The 17439-nt window shown below is 34.3% G+C and overlaps 1 protein-coding gene across 3 annotated transcripts in view; it reads right to left on the reverse strand.

The window, feature by feature from the left end:
- The window catches only part of KCNH7 (potassium voltage-gated channel subfamily H member 7), a 462509-nt gene that overhangs the window by 33549 nt on the left and 411521 nt on the right, over positions 1–17439 (reverse strand). For 2 of the 3 annotated variants that reach the window (XM_056110381.1, XM_056110383.1), the window contains 2 exons: positions 15138–15337; positions 734–986 (listed from right to left, as the gene is read on the reverse strand). In XM_056110381.1, coding sequence (XP_055966356.1) covers positions 734–986; positions 15138–15337 — 453 coding nt within the window. The remainder of the gene's footprint in view (positions 1–733; positions 987–15137; positions 15338–17439) is intronic. The other variant, XM_056110382.1, reaches the window with a different exon arrangement.

A 17439-nucleotide genomic window follows, 5' to 3' on the forward strand; every position in this document is an offset into this window, starting at 1 on the left:
GTGTTGGGCCACACCCAATGGTGTTTAAACTTACTCCTGACTCTGAGCCCAGTGATCATTTCTGGGAGGAACATATGCAGTGATGGGGATCAAACCTAGGTCAGCTGCATGCAAGGCAGGTGCCTTAACCTGCACTACCACTCCAGTTCCCAGATGAACTTTCATTTGAATTCAAGCCATTTAACATAGCACTGATTTTAATCTCATCACCTGCAAGTCTTAGTGTTGTTTCCTAGCTTTATTTATGTTACCCAATTAAGGCTTCATAATTTGATAGGGTCTAGTGGTAAATGAGCATGACAAATAGATGAAATTAGTCAAAATGTAAATCCAGTTCATGACAAGACATTGGCACATGCTAGCAAGTATGCTTACAACGTATACATTTTATTTTAAGGTGTTAAAGAATCAAGCATGAATCCAAGATCTTCTAAAATGAGAAGGAAAATGCTGACTATTTTTATATAATTGGCCTCAAAGTCTTACGTGGCTGCCAAGAACTGAAGAGTTATGGAAACGTTTACACATCAGAGAAAAAGTGAGACAGTCAAGAAACATATTTTTGCAAGGTTAATTTGAGTTAAATTGAATTTTAAATTAAACTTTCAAATTACCCATCCATCTTAAATAGTATTCATAAATAAAAAATAATAAATAAAGTATCATTTCATAAACTATGCATTTCACGAGATTATTACTGAATTTTTCACTATTTAGGTTCTAAAACACTCACCCAGAATAGCTACCACAATGTCATCTTTGAGGATTTCAATGGAGCCTCTGGATAAGAAATAAAGTGCAGTAAGGACATCCCCACAGTGAACCAGGGTGTCTCCTGGAGGTGCATGGGTGGTTTTGAACTTCATTGCCAGAGCTCTAAGGCAACCTTTACTTGCCCCCCGAAAGGCTTTGCAGTTTTGCAGCAAAGTCTGGTTGAGATGTAGACAAATGTCAGCTTGTAAGCATTCAGGGAAACCCTTTAGGACCTGAAGGGGAAAAAAATAAGAATTTCATACTACCAGTGCACTGGGTGTTTCCACCTGAAATAAAGTATATTTCTTGCTCACATAACTGCAGGTGTAGCAATTGTCACACAGGAGTTCTTATTAATGCTTCTATCTTGCCTACCGTAATGAATACTTGGTTTGCTAAACATGTCAGAATTTTAACTCAAATACTCATTTCCTGAATTAACTGCAGGCATTCAGACTAAACACAAATGCTCTCATTAAAATGTAATGCCTACAACGTTTTGCACTGCTGCTCATTCCCTGCATTATGTTATGTAGCATCATACTGTGCAAAGATATAATGCAATGTAACAATTAAATAAGACATAATTAATGAAAGACAGTCAGCCTTTGAATGAATCTCAATTTGGATTGCTATCTCTGGTATACATATAAATATGATTAGTATAAATGATAATTCTGAAATAGCCATGGTGTTTGTAAATGTCATATGCCAGAGATTGTTATTTGCTCATAGTACTTGAAATATTTATGCTTCATATGTACATTATTAATACTAAATATTTTGATAAGCATTGAAAATAGAGAAGTAGAAAGAGAATATCAAACATTTTTAAAGTGTAGTTCACCTTTCAGAAATGGAAGTTGTGACAGATTTTTTTTTTAACGCACATATAAAACTCACAGTATTGTTATTTTGGCAATTACTCAGTAACTAATTTAAAACTATGTAAATGCTTAAACAATGGCTTCTGACAACTGCTACTCATTTTAAACTGAATAAAACTTTATGTTACTTTATAAAATTCCTATTATCTTATAGGTCAATGACACCAAATTCTTACTTCACTTTAGGAATATTAGCTTAGGTATCATATAACTTTACATTCTTATGTTGGCTTCTCCTGTCAGTCAAAATAGATTCATTTTAATATATTTTGGGGTACATAAAGGGGGTATTAAATAGTGACTAGTAATTCAGGTTTAGAATTTCCTACCATTTGGATCACTCTTTATAATTATTGTCTAACACAGCTAAAGGTAAACATAAATCATTTGTATAAAGAGTTGAAATATCTCTGATCCATAGTAACAAGTCAGATGAGATTATGTAAGTTAATGAATTTATTGCTATATTGAATATTAAGCAGCCATAGTGACCCTGCTTCTATAGGCCCATTTTTGTGATGTAATTGGTAAGAATGAATGAAATAATATCAAGGGATCAATGAGAGACCTGACACACAACAGCCACTATTTCCCATCTTGTTTCCATTATTGTATAGTCGCCCACAGAAAAGAATAAAGAGTGTTTAGAAGAAAGTCCACATAGTATGAGTCTCTGGTCATAAATATACCAAAAGCTGACACTTGTGCTAATCACTTCATCCATCTGTATTTCTTTTCAATATTGAAAACTGTCGTGTTAAACACTAAATCTTCCAATTGTCAGATAAAACTCACCCAACTTCATTCAGCTATAGGAACTCAGAATTTTATCCTGACATTTTGGTATTACCCAAATCATCCTCAAAGGAAATGAGTCTTTGAGTCCAGAGAGACAGTACAGGGGTTTAGGCATATGTCTTGCATGTAGCAAACCTTGGTTAATTCCCCAGCAACACATGGTTGCTTGGGCATTGCAAAATGTAGCACCATAGGGCCTGATCAGCACCATATCTTAGTACCCTTGTACTCTACCTTCTTTGGGAGTCCTCCCAACTGCACCCCGTTTGCTCCCATTCCTCCTTCTCTCTTCTCTTTTAGAAAAGAGAAATTCATGGATTCCTAGTCACTCAGCTGAAATGTCTAATCTTCACTATACATTTATGATTTATCTACATGATTAAATTCCTGCCTGATTTTTAACTTGGATAAACGATTACTTTTCTACTTTTGTCTGTTTCTGCCATTAGGCTGGAGTCTTTTTGATCTCTTGGTAGTGATCCTATATACCAAGCCTTTCTCATGGAAACCTTCTAGGTTTCTGATTTTCTGATTCTATCAGTTTAAATGTTTATGCTGTATATTTGGCAAGTGATTCCAGATTGAAATTAAACTCAGTTTGGACACTATTTGCTGAAACAATGGCACCACTTTATTTAGGGACACTATAGTAGAAAAACTTTTCATTTGATTTTTACCATGAAGCTCATTTTTGTGGCTTCAGCATAGCTTTCTCATGTCCTCACAAGAAAAACATAAACATAATTACGTCAAATAAGGGATTTGGAGTACCTTTCTTAAATTTTGGTTACCAAAATGCATTTTATATTCACATGTGTTTTGATATAGTTGGAATGAGAATACACATTGTGTATATGATATTGCTGAAATTTTCTTTTAAGTTTCTCATTTTTATTCTCTAAGAAAATAATTACAGAAGAAAAATTAGGTCCTTGTTTGTAAGCACAACTATGTACAGACACTTTGAGTTAGAATAGACAGATGAGATAGATGTAAAGGCGCTTCACATTTTTTTAAGTACTGCATGAGTTTTAGGAATGAATTGAAGTCCAAATTAGATAACTTACTACTTACTATTTGGAACTCTGGTTAAACCATTTAATTTTTTATGAAAGTCAGTCTCCTTTATTTAAAAATAAGTAATAATGTCACTTCTCATGAATGTGTATAGTTTTATATCTAGTAATTTATGTCAATAATTATATGCATGAGATATTCAATAAGTAGTTCATTATGACTTTTCTTTCCTTGTCTTTAGTTTTCCACATACATTTTCTGTTCTCAAAGATTCAGCATATTATCTTTAACTAGTTATTGAGAGCTGTAACTTCTATTGTGATTACCTCTTGGGTGTCATTGGTGAAAAGAGAGTTCACCACTAAGTTTTTTGTCTCTTTGCCTTCATAGGGTTTAAGTAATTGTGCTTCATAACTTCAGTAGAGTTTAAGAACTATTTTCCGCTCATCTCTATTAACAATTATTTTCTAAATCTGACTTTTGCTAAATGCTTTGGTTAACTTGCACTTAGGTTTACATTGTGAGTTGCCTTACATCTTTTTTAAAAGTAGGCCATTAACTAAATCAATTTACGTTTTCTTGCAATTTCAGTATGCATAGATTTACTCACAAAGCTTTTGGTGAATTTGGAAAATATTTTCAACATCTATCTCCTCTCAAGTGTCTTAACTGTAGTCATCTCCCAAAGGTCATCCTATTAAAAATAATAAGTGCTAGAAAGAGTAATAGGAAGTTGGAGGTGTCTTGGGTGCCATGGAGAAGTCTTTGCACCTGATGAAATTAGATATTCTGGAAAGAAGGACTTGTCTCTTATTTACTTTAAAGAATTTTTCCATGGTGTTAGATTTTTATTTAGCTTTCTTACTGTTCTTGTCAGTAACTAGATCACTCAAGTAAGTGCAACAGAAGTTAGTATTTAGTAAGTTAATCTCTTTAAAAAATAATCTGGCACTGGAATGATAATACAGAGGATAGGGTGCTTGTGCTGTATGGTTGACGATGGGCAATAAAGATTCAATCTCCAGCTTCACCTATGGTCACCAGCATAATCAGGATTAATTCCTGAGTCATGTTAGGAGCAACCCTTGATCATCACTAGTGTGTGCCCCCAAAACAAAATGAAACAAAACAAAAAGTTTCAGAAGCTTAAACCAGCAGTTCTGGATCATTTCAGATTATTATTAAAGTAAAGGTATTTTAAAAGAAAAATTAAATGGGAATATGGTGCCACCAATATATGTACCTGTGAGACAAATGCATCAGCAGTCTGATGGTGCCTTCAGGATTCTTGACACTCCAAAATTGCCCCTGTGCCTTAGGTCAGACCCCAACAACTTGGGACCAAGTTTACCAAGAAGTTAAACGACTGAAAGTTAGATATGTGGGAGCCATGCCCACAAACCACCTTTGGTTCAGCTATACAAGCTCATTTATTGGCCTTATTTCAGAGACCCAGCACATGGCTGAATGACTGGGGTAAATCGGAAGTGGGCAGGTTGACCTGTGCCTGCTCAGGCAGAGCCCCCAGCAGCCGTTGCTTCCACAATCCAAAATTGGCTCCATACCCTTGGTCTGACTCTACCATCTCAGGATGGACCTCACCAAGATATAATCTGCTGAAAATTCACGTCTGTGGGTTTTGTGACTAAAATCTCCGGGCTTCCACGAAGTTGAAGTGGGCTACCTCTGCCACTTCCCAATACACATGGAAGCTCTGGCAGTCGCCCCCATGAACCAACTTTAGTGCTACCCTGTAAACTCAATTACTGGCCATGCTTCAGAGCCCCATAAATAAATCTTGAAAGAGATCAAAAGCCAGACACACAGTAGCGAGTACCGGAAGAGACCACAGAGCCAGAGATCTCTCTGGGCCCCATACTGAGCCAATATCACTGGTGCATCCCAGATGGAGCAGGTACACTCTCCCCACCTACTCCAGATAGAAACCTGGCGACCAAAAGCTTCCACAAGCAAGGCCCAGGTATGTGGGTTCCAGGACTAAATCTTCATGATGCAACGCAGCAGAGGTGCTGGGCTTTCCCTCCCAGATTCCCCACCTGCTCATGCCCTGGCTGTCACACTTACAATGTGCTTCTGGGCACCATCTTAGTGCACCAACAGCCCTGGTCCAGAGGCATATCAGCGAGTCCCTGAGGACACCACAGAGATGGAGATCTCTCTGGACCCCAAACTAAGCCAATTTCACTGGAACACCCCAGATGGAGCAGGTGCAATCTCCCCGCCTACTCTGGATGGAATCCCGGTGACCAAGTGCTTCCAAAAGCAAGACCCAGGAATGCAGATTCCAGGACTAAATCTCTATGCCACATGGTGGCAGAGGTGCGGGGCTATCCCTCCCTGGTTCTCCACCTGCTCTTCGGCCTGGCTGTCACACCCACAATGTACCTCTGGGTGACATCTTAGGCACACCAACAGCCCTGGGCCAGAGATACACAATTGAATCCCAAAATGGATTAGTGCCCTACAGAAATGTCCCTGGAACCCAACCATTTATAATCTAGGATTCCAGAAGCTTGAAGCCACAGCACCCAGGATATTCAAAATGAGCAATGAACAATAAATGATCTAGCATCTACTCCTAGCAGGCAGGCTTGAATGGTGGTGGGAAAATTTGAGAAAAATATAATGCCCAAAAGTAGAGAGAGAGTATTGGGGAAATTGTCTGCCAAGGAGGCAAGGTGAGGACTGGGACAGGGACACTGGTGATGGAAAGTGTGCACTAGTGGAGGGATGAGTGTTCGATCATTATATGGCTGAATCTCAAACATGAAAGCTTTGTAACTGTACCTCATGGTGATTCAATAAAGGTAAAGGTAAAGGTAAAGGCCCTCCCGTTGATCGTTGATTTGCTCGAGCGGGCCCAGTAACATCTCCATTGGAGACTTTGTTGTTACTGTGTTTGGCATATTGAGTACCCTCGGTAGCTTGCTGGGCTCTCCGAGAGGGGCGGAGGAATCGAACTCGGGTTTATCGAACTGGGGCTGGAGCGATAGCACAGCGGTAGGGTGTTTGTCTTGCACGCAGCCAACATGGTGATTCAATAAAAGAAAAAAAAAGTAATGCGGACTTCATGTCCAATTCAGTTAACTTAATCACTGGCTGAATAAATAGCAGTACTTCTACATTAAAAAAAAGAAAAATTATAAAGAAAGCTATAGTGAAAGAGCTTAAGGAAAACATGAAAAAAGAAAAAGGGGTAGGATTAAATAGAACTTTAAGTTTTCTCTACATCAAACAATGAAACTTAAATGAATGGGTGACAAAGTTAACATAAGCCTGCAAATTTTGTTTTGGTAAACATGCTCAATAAAATGACATCATTTTCATTAGTTTTATAAGTAAATCCTTAAGTTTAAGCTCATGTATTTATACTAAATGAACAATGTCATCTATCTTATGGATTGGGTCTTAAGTTAAAAACTTAAGGTCTATAATTAACTATAATTTGAAAAATATCACTGGAGTTTTGTCAGTGAATTTTAAGTAGAGGAGCATCCCCATTAGTATAAATTTCTAATATGACAGTATTTTATTTTCTTCATATTTATATGCATTATACCTTCCAGTGAGATATGTTTTGTTATTAAATTTACACTGGGTTAACTGTTTTTCATAAAAGAGTTTCAATATGATTTTTTCTTTTTTACAGTAATAAAATATTTGGTGGCTACAAAATGAGTTTTATAGTAGTATTAAATCTGTATTCTCCTCTCCAGTGATCAGCTCAGATTCTCTTTGTTTTTATGCTCCTGGCCACACCACCAAGTGATGAATGAACAACTTGGGCTGAGAAAAACTGATTATCTTATGTAGCTTTTACTCAGCTGCTTTTATAAAAGAATTTTAAAACACAGTTAGAACTTATTGATAATAAACTTTATTAGTTCCTTAAACTTAAAAAACAAGACTCAATATTTGCTATTTCTTGGCTGTGCTTAAAAACTGCTCATTGTGGTGAGGATACTTTTAAGTATTTTGTTTGAAAATTAATCAATAATAGATATTTTACCAGACTCCTTCCATGGTGATTAAGCTTTTATATTTGCTTTCACAAAGAATGAAAATATGTTCTCTATGATATTCCCTACTTAGGATTACGAAGAACTAGAAATTTATGTTACAATGGATGGCTTTTGATTTGTTTCACTTTGTATAACTGCTTAGGGAGATAGTCATAAAGGCAGGTAGCAAATGGCATATTTATAGACAATTTGAATGTGACAAATGATTCTTCCAAATAGAAAGTTAATTATCAGAATGACTTTGCTAATGGTGATGACTGACAATAGGAAATTTTCTGGGAAAATTCTCTGAGTCATTGAATACACTTAATTCTGAACAAATTAGGATTAATAAAAAGAAAATTAATGCTCCCTATGAAACACTAAACCTCATGCCTGGCTATCAAACAGATTATGCAGGTAAAAAGTATTCTGAAAATTATTCTAGTATTATAAAAATATTCTGAAGTAAAGTATAGGCTTAGTATTTTATAACATTTTCTGATTTTGTATGTCATGTGAGTATTCAGCATTAGATAAATTTTGCACTTATAAGATACTAAACTTCTTTTTTGTTGTTTCTAGAAACCAATGTTCTTTTTTAGTGGATCTATGATTTTGAAATTGTCTTAGATCATATTACTTCTATCATTACAATTGATCACTAAGGAATAGGAGACATTTTTATTGTTTCATTTACTACGTTACCATTTGTGGTTGACTACACTACTGATTAAGAGAGGTGGATAATGTTAGTAGTTCTGAATATACAAATAACAAGGCTGAAGTTAAAATTGCCTTTGTAAGCTACTTCCTTATTTTACTTTGCTGTGATTGATGGGAACTGGGAATAATTCTATGTGTAAGGTCATCATATCTGACTAGATGGTTGGTAAAGCAGAATATTGCAGAATCTATAAATAGGGACCTTTATAAACCTTGAAATTAGATTTGTGTATAACTTGTCAACATTTATTATATAGTTATATTATTTAGGAAAAATGTAGAAAATACATAAAAAGAGACATTATATTATTGTGTTTGAATCATAGAGGCTTAACTCTAGCCATTATCTAGTTCTTTAGTGTGAATCACAATATATGAATGGGAGGAAGATGGTGCCTTAATAAGTTTTCCTAAGATGGGAACATTATCTCAAAGTCTATTCATGATTCTATTTTGCACCTCAAAGTCTATTCATGATTCTATTTTGCATATAGAGAGATAATATAGAGAAAAACTATTATCTTTTACAAAAACAACAATAACAATCTACTTGCACATCATTATCATTGCTCTCTAATTCATCCTTGCTCATGATTCAGTTGAGGTCAAGTCAAAGTTAGCATGTTCTAAAAACAAAGAAACACCACAGAGTTACATACATCTTCTCTTCCCTGCCTCTCTTGCTTCTAGTTAAGGATGCAGATATTTCTAACTACTGATGTGCTTTAGTGCTGTAGAGAATTGTAATTATGGGGAAATTGGGAAAAGTTAATTTATATATGTATATATGTTTATATATATGTACATATATATTATTCTATAGCAAGATAAACTTTATTAGTAAGCAGGGGAAGTGAAGCAAAGAAGTGTTTTCATTACTTCAGCGTGGTAGCTTTGCAATGAACTATTTTTACATGTAAAGCCACAACTTATATTTATTTTTTCTCTTGGCTCAGGAGTTGTAAAGATCCCACTGCTACTGAAATTGTTTTTCTCAGAAACAATATGGTCTTGGTTATAAATACGTCTTTTCTAATGATTGTTGGAGAACGGGATGAGAGTTCTTCCATTCATGAAATAGAAATGAACACATACCATGTATATGTATAATGTAAATACTTGAAAATATATGTCTTATTTTTGATACTATTCATGTCAGGGAGCTCCAGAGTATCTTGTCTGGTATCTGTGATTTTCTTGTTTTGTTTTGTTTCAGGGCCTCATGCGGCAGTGCTCAGGGCTCATTCCTGACTCTACACTCAGGAATTACTCCTGGAGGACTTAGGGAAACATATAGGGTTCTGGGGATTGAACAAGGGCTGGCTGCATGTAAGTCAAATGCCCAACCAATGCTCTACCAATTGTATTATTGCTCTGGCCCTATTTGTTATATTTTTGAGGCTTTATGGAAAACAGATAGTGAAAAGTATAATGGACTTAGACCTGACCCTTTCTAAAGTACCAATTCACCTGATTTGTTAGACTGCTGAACTTAAGTCTAGAGTATGTTCACAAGTCTTGCATATCAGACATTATTTGCAATGCTTTCCACACCTAGACTGCTAATCTTCTGACTCTCTTTCTGTTAGATCATTACAGCTCAAACAAAAAAAATATCAATCTCAATTACACAGATCAACTTTTCAAATCATGTTCCTATCTTGCTTTTATTTGGGGGGGGGGGCGCACCAAATTCTGTTCAGAGTTTACTTCTTGTTCTGTTCTCAGCAATCATTCCTGGTGGTGCTCAGGGAGACCATATGCGGTATGGGGTATTGAACCAGGTCCAGTCACATCAAAGAAAATATCTTAACCCCTACACTGTCTTTCCTGTCCACTGTCCCTGTCTTTAAATATTACTCTTTGTTTTGTGAAAAATGATTAGATATAGGATCTTAGCTCAGTTAAATGATAGTCTGATATGAGGGCAACACTGTCACAGTCACTGTCACTGTCCTCCCATTGTTCATTGATTTGCCCGAGCATCCCGGTAACATTGTGAGACTTACATTTTAAATAATTTTATTGCAACTTTATGATATTTTAATGGACCTTATTTACCAATTTCCATATATAAAGGATAATTTGATAAAATATAAGGAGTAATAAAAACAATATGGTTCAGGAAAGCCGGAAACTTTGTAAATTGTGATTTTTATATCTTAAAGATTTTAATGTCATAAGGGTAGTTTTTAATCTTTATTGCTAACTTAGACGTAACTGAAAGAACTTTATATAACTGAAAGAACTTTATACAACTGAAAAAAAACTTTTCATTATGTATATCAAAACAGTCCACAATAAGAACAGATTTGATTATAAAGATCTGGTACAGATGTATTAATTAAAAAAGAATTGAGAATGAACATGACAAAAAAGTCTCTATTGGAGTACAGTTTATTGACAATGTAGATATAAAGCCAATGTTATAGCAGAGGCTACTCTTAAAAATAGCAGTGCTGTTGGAAAAGAGTCATGGAAGCGAAGGAAATCAGATTTTACATTTGCATGCTTATTAATATTACATCAGCCCCCAAGAAGAATTTTTATTATACAATATTTCATTATTTATACTTTTTTTCCCAACTTTTCTTGGGTTTGTTCTTCAGGTCTATTATTAATGTATGCCCTGTCACTTAAAGTCCAACTGTGATTCTAAACATTTTCAATCTACAGTTTTAATTAGTTAAATATATAAATCTTCTTCCCTTTCACTATGGTTTTGTAATTCCTTCTTTTTGAGACTGCATCTAGACTGTGCTTGATCAAGGAGGCTGAATCATGTAGCAGAAGTGCCACAAAGTTTTCTCTGTACTCAAAGCTTCACCTTTTCTCATTTCTTTCCAATATTTAAGGAAAATTTGTCTATTTAACCTGCTAAAGAATTCTTCTCTCTTCCAGTTTTTATCCCAGCTCTTTTCTGCATCTTGTCAAAATGTTCTCAATGACTCCAGCTAAAAATACATTTGACTCTTCCTCTTTTATTCCCTAAAATAAAATTCACAGTTGTTTCTGGATTAGTTACCTTAATTTGAATGCCTTGTAATTTCCCAAATATATGCCTTTACTCATGTCTTTGACTTTACCTGAAATGGTCCTTTTCTGTTCTCTTCCATTAACAATTCTAACACTCACGTGGTCTTTAAATAATACTCTATGAAGAAGCAGATGTTCCATAAAGGAGAATCAGAGGTCAACAAGAGACAGCAAGAAAGTAAATGGGTCAGCAGATAAGTTAGAATCTCCATTTTTCAAGTAGAAAACCTTCCACAATATTTGTTTTATACATTTAACATATTTTGAGTTCTGATGCTTTAAAATATTTAAAAATAAATTCAATGAACTTTCAGAGAGGTAAAGTGACTAGCCCAAGATTAGTGACAATTTGATTGACACCAAGTGCTTTGATCATCTGAGTTCTAATTTTTTCTTTCTATTATCCAGACTAACAAGAAACATATTTAGGTAAGGATTGAAATCCTTCTTTGAATTCTCATTAAGACTTTTCTTTCATGTCAATAAAATTTTGAATTATAGTTTTTTCTATATTTCTCTCCATCGAGAATAATGTATAGCCTATTGTTATTGTGAACCTTCTTCCTTCAAGATACACTCTTGTAAGTGATGTGAGAAAAACCTGATTTTATGCTGACTTGCAAAATTATTCTTAGTTCTTGTCAATGTTTTAGCTAAAATCAACCTTGGCTAATGTCAGAAAATTTCAAATTGTGTCAGAAATTGCTTTGATTTTGGAAGCTTCCCTGAGATGACATTAGTCCTAATCCAACAAATTATCATCTTTCAAATAGTCAAATTTCTAAATTAAAGGATATTTTAGAACTGAAGCACAGAACTTGCCTAGATAATATTTACTATTATTAAGCCTGACTTCCAACGTAAAATGACTCTTCCTTTCATAAGCTTCGCATTCTGATCCTTTCCCTTTAATGATTTACTTTAGATAAAAGGGAGTACTTAGTATTCCCAGGATAATTTTGGTTCTGGAACATTTCGGAAATAGTCGTTTCACAAAAGCACAAGATGTAGAGAACAGGTGTATGACTGCAGGTTTGAGCTCAGTTATTTACTGTGTTTTGTGATTTATTAAGGAATCAAGTATTTTTTAATTATAAAATGTAATTTTGGATTAATTCAGATTAATAAATTTGAAAACTTAAATCTCATTTGGACACTAGGGAGCAGCAAAAATGACAATCAAAAATGTTTCATAGAAATTATGAGATAATGTGAAATGCTAATATGAAATACAACAGTTTAATATACTTTATGTGCCACAATTCATAAATTTAAATCAGTTTAAATTATTTAATTTACAATAATCTAACAAGAGTCATGGATTTTCACAATGTAGTTTGTATGTAAAAATTCCACTTAGATATTTTTTGGGGGATGGGGGCGGAGCACAACCGTTAGTGCCTAAGGCTTATTTCTGGTTCTGTGCTAAGGGATCATCCCTGACAGTGCTCAGGAAACCATACCTGATGCTAGAGATTTGAACCGGGATAAGTGGTGTGCAAGGCAAGCTCCTAAACATCTGTACTATCTCTCCAGTTCTAGATTTCATTTCTAACCTATCATAGACTTTTTTCCAATCGACTTTGCTTTGCATTTTCTATTTATTTTGTAAATATCTTCCATTTACTGAATTTCCAGAGTTACCTTGCATTAATATTTTTCACTCACTTTTAAGTCACAAGATGAGAAATTTGAACACTGTATTACAGAGAAGTTCGTGCAAAGTCAAGCTCTCAAAACCACATGCAAGATTCAGCACATGGTTTAGAGCTCACACACTACAGGATCATGTTATAACAGGCATGCAGATGAGAGGGAAGTAAAGATTCTATATTATGAAAATAGAATATGATGAAAGAGAATGACGTTTTCTTAATGACAATCATCTAATGCAAACCGTATACCCATAACCTTTATTAAAGTGGAGTTAAGGACTAAAAAATAACTTTCTATGGGTATTGGGAAACTGTATAATATTGGAAGTCAAGCCATTGTTAAATTATGGATTTCTATTCTGAACGTGGCCTCTTCCACTTAATCTTCCCCAGAATCTTGATTTGTATTTCCTCTCCTATATCATGCAAAAAAAAATTAGTGCTAACACTGGAAATTATTTAACAAGCGCTAAACCTGACAGATAACAAGGGTCTTCTCCACAATTTACACGAGTATTAAATTGGATATAAATACCTCCTGTTCTTACCGGTGGGTGTTGTGATTCCATGTATTAAGGTGTGAAGCAGACAGGAAAGAGATAAATCTTTCATAAGTACATTGCAAATAAGCAATTGGTATATAAACCATATTCATAGGTAATAAAATTAAACAAAGAAAGGTAAATATTTACAAAGTAGACTTTACCACAATTTTTTTTCACAAAACTTGAGTTATATGGAGTGGGGCAGGTACAATAAGTAATTGTTCTATTCCTGGCAATGAAGTAATGTTGAATATGGAATGGAAAAAACTGAGTGACGAGTGTTTTCATTAAAAGTTCTTGAAATGACTTTAGCCAACCACGCATTAGAGAATTCCCAATAGTTACTGAATGTAAATTTTTCTTAATAATATAGATGGAAATATATAAATTGATCAAATTGTAGGTGTCTCCTTTTGAGAGTAAGGTTATACTTGGGTGACATCAATAAATTAAATAAATTTTCACAAGTAACAGTGGAATAATTAAAAATAACTCATGGAATTCAGTTATAGTTTTTCATAAAATGAAATTAATTAAGTTACTTCAATTAAAATTTACATAATGACATGGCTTTGTCAGTCAAATCAATCATAAATATCTTGATAAGCTTAGCCATATATATAAATATCTTTCAAAATGGATAATAATTGCAAAGTTTTCTATACTTTCCCTTCTAATTTTGAGTTTTTGCCTTTTTCGTTAGACCAATACTGGCCAAGTAAAAAATCTGAATCTAAATTGCACCAAGTTTACTTAAGGAAAAAATAATGTATTATCCTATTAAGTTAATGAAATTTAACTATATTTTCTGAAGAATTATTAGAAACAGGGCCCATTCCCGAGGAATGAGTAACTGATGGAATAAACTATATTTTAAAAGTTTGTAGTGAGTCTGTAATGTGCCTTAAAATTTGGATTTGTCTTTACTCAAGTTCTCTATAGATAAATAAGGTTGAAATAATGAATATACCTATTCTAGTAAAAAAAGAACTCTTTGAACTTCAATAAAGTTATAGTTGTGTTTATTTTTGAGCAGTGGAAGAAAGGGTAAGCGTTAGGAAAATAACTTATGAAATTACATGTCAAACTTAAGTTTATAAAGGAATTCATATTTCCCCCTTAAAAGTAAGTATGTATTAAACCAGGAACAATGTAAAGGCTCAAGTAAATTGTTCAGAGGAAATAATGTCTTTACTGGAAATATGAAATGTTGTATTATAAAATACTTGACAAAAATAAGGCCTCTAAACTCTTCTATAAGTCCTCAAAATGGCTATTCTTTTAAAGAATGATTACTTTGGTTCTCAGTTTGGGCGTCATAGTTGTTACTGTTAACTTGCCAAATCTTAATAACCAGGGTTCTAACTAATAATGTTTCACGTTGCCAGCTAAGCCATGTGTTGAAAGTCCAAATTTCAGCATAGTAATGTTCTTTCTAAATTGAAGTGGGAACTCTACTACACATAGTTATATCAGTTTGCATCATGTTATAATGCCTTTGCCACACAATATAACTAAATATAGCACCATGCAATGTCATGAGTTGAGAATGAGACACTATCTCCAGGGGAGAAAATAAACATTGAAGAGAGGAAAACAAAAGCAAGGGGTTCAAAGCTGAAGGAAAAAAATTTTTTTCTATTTTGGCTATAACCATATGTTTATAGTGCTTACGTTTTGGAAAACAGAAATACATACCATATTCATGTCAATGCCATTGGTATAAGTCCATGCATGTTGGAAATATTCTTCTAGTCGTTGCCTCAGAGGGTTGGGTATTTGGTGAAAGCGAATGAATTCTTTCACTCGAAGCATCTGCATGTGGTACCTGGCAGTTCCCGAGTACAGTCTTTGGATAATTGCAGACACATTTCCAAATATACTTGCATACATTAATGCTGGATTGGAGAAAAAACAAAGCTATGGGGTAGGACTACACTGGCCATATTATATTTTGTCACAACTTTATGAGACATTTTATTATCTCAGAGAAGATTCATTGCTTACTTAGGAGAAGGGGAAATAACATAAGCTGATATTGTTGTAAATTTTTAAAGTCTGGTGATATATCAATAGAGGGAAAGTATCCAAGTTTATCACACATTCTAAATTAAAGTAAAAATTCAGATTGCTTATAACGCCAAACAATAATCTGAAGTATTTATTGCTAAAGATAAATCCATTAAGAATGAAGATTGTATTTGCAGTGTAATAAGATGGTATGTCTTATGATTACTTACCTAGATATGTTTTCTAGGAAAAACTGGTCTTACATAAGGAAAAAATACTTTGAGGGATTTAAAAACCATTATTTTTACTAGTTAACATATAGAATTAAAAAATTTTTATTTCTATCTCTCAGTCTAAACATAATCTTTTAATATTGAAAATTTGATATGTCACTATCATTTAAGAGCCTTTACATTTGATACAAAAATGGTAAATTATTTTAAGGGATTTAGAGCTTTCTCAGAATTCATTTTACATAATTTTTAAAGTTAAGTTTCATGGTATCCACAAGAAACATTTCTGATTTAGAAGATTAGGCTCATTTTAATTTTATAGAGAAAAATAGACTGTATGTTTGTTCTTTGTTCTATGCAAGAATGAATTTTCTTAAAATCCTTGCTATATATTCAATACTTTGGTTACTATTTCTTTTTAGTGCTTCTAGGAATAAATCTTTATGGTTTAGCATCAGCTTTTTCTGGTGGAGAGGAAGGACACAATCATCAGTGTAAAGGGTTTACTCCTGCCTGGCTCTGTGTTCAGAGATTATATCTGGTAGTGCTTGGGGAATCATTTATGGTTCTGGGGATCAAATTGGGTGGACTGCATGTAAGGCCAGAGTCTTATTATTTTGGGGTCTATTGTTTTCTTAAGTACAGGCAATTTGTATCATTCAAAACTATGTCCACGCCCAAGAGAGTTCAGTAGACATCACACACTTATCCTGCAAGCAGCTGACTGGGGTTGGATCCCTGACCACACATGTAGTTCCCCAGGTCCCTGCAGAAGTGATCTTTGGTCTCAGAGCCAGGAGTAATTCCTAAGCACTGCCGGTTGTGATCGCCCCCCCCCCCCCAACAAACAAAAGAAAAATCCCAAATGAATCTGTCTATTTGATCCACATTGTCATTTATTATAGTGAACCGAGTAATATTATTTTGTTACCTTTCAATGTCTTTAGAATTCCTAATAATATATTTTCTTTGCTCAAGACACTTGTACCATATATAGCTTTACCATCGTCAATGTTATTGAAAGTATATTAATTAAGCTACTTATTTCTTTCTAAACATTGGTTATCTACCACTTCTACATTTTTAAATTTTAAATTTAAAGCTACTTTCCAATTCACTATGTGGTTTTGTTCTTTGAATCATAGGAACTTCAGAAGTGTTTTACTTAATTTCCAGATATTTGGGGGCATCTATCTATCTATCTATCTATCTGTCTGTCTGTCTGTCTGTCTGTCTGTCTGTCTGTCTGCCCACCTGTCCATCTACTTTCATTTAAAAAAATAATTTTAGTTTCCATGTGGTATGATAAATCCTCTGCATAAATGTAATGCAGTTAAATTTGTTTAGATTTCTTTTGCTAGTTTTTTTTTTTTAAAGCAGTGCTCACCCAGTGGTCTCAAGGTTTACTCCTGGCTCTGTATTCAATGATCACTCCTGGTGGGCTTGTGAAGGAGAAGGTTGTATGAAGTGCCGGAGATTGAACCCAGGTTGACTGTGTGCAATGCAAACACCTCATTTGCTGTACTATCACTCGAGCTCCTATTTAGATTTCTCTTATGGCACCAAAATATGATCAACTTTGATGTCCCTATTTGTAGTTCAGGAGATAGTCTGTTTGAGTAAATGTTCCACCTACACTGTAATAGTATGGGAATGCTTATTCTACAGGAGTTTAATAATTGCCATTATGTCAAGTTAATTGATAATATTGTTTAAGTACTCTATATCTTTACTGATTTTCTGTCTACTTATTCCAT

Source organism: Sorex fumeus, unplaced genomic scaffold (genome assembly GCF_029834395.1).
Source record: "Sorex fumeus unplaced genomic scaffold, SorFum_2.1 ptg000009l, whole genome shotgun sequence".
NCBI classification, from domain to species: domain Eukaryota; kingdom Metazoa; phylum Chordata; class Mammalia; order Eulipotyphla; family Soricidae; genus Sorex; species Sorex fumeus.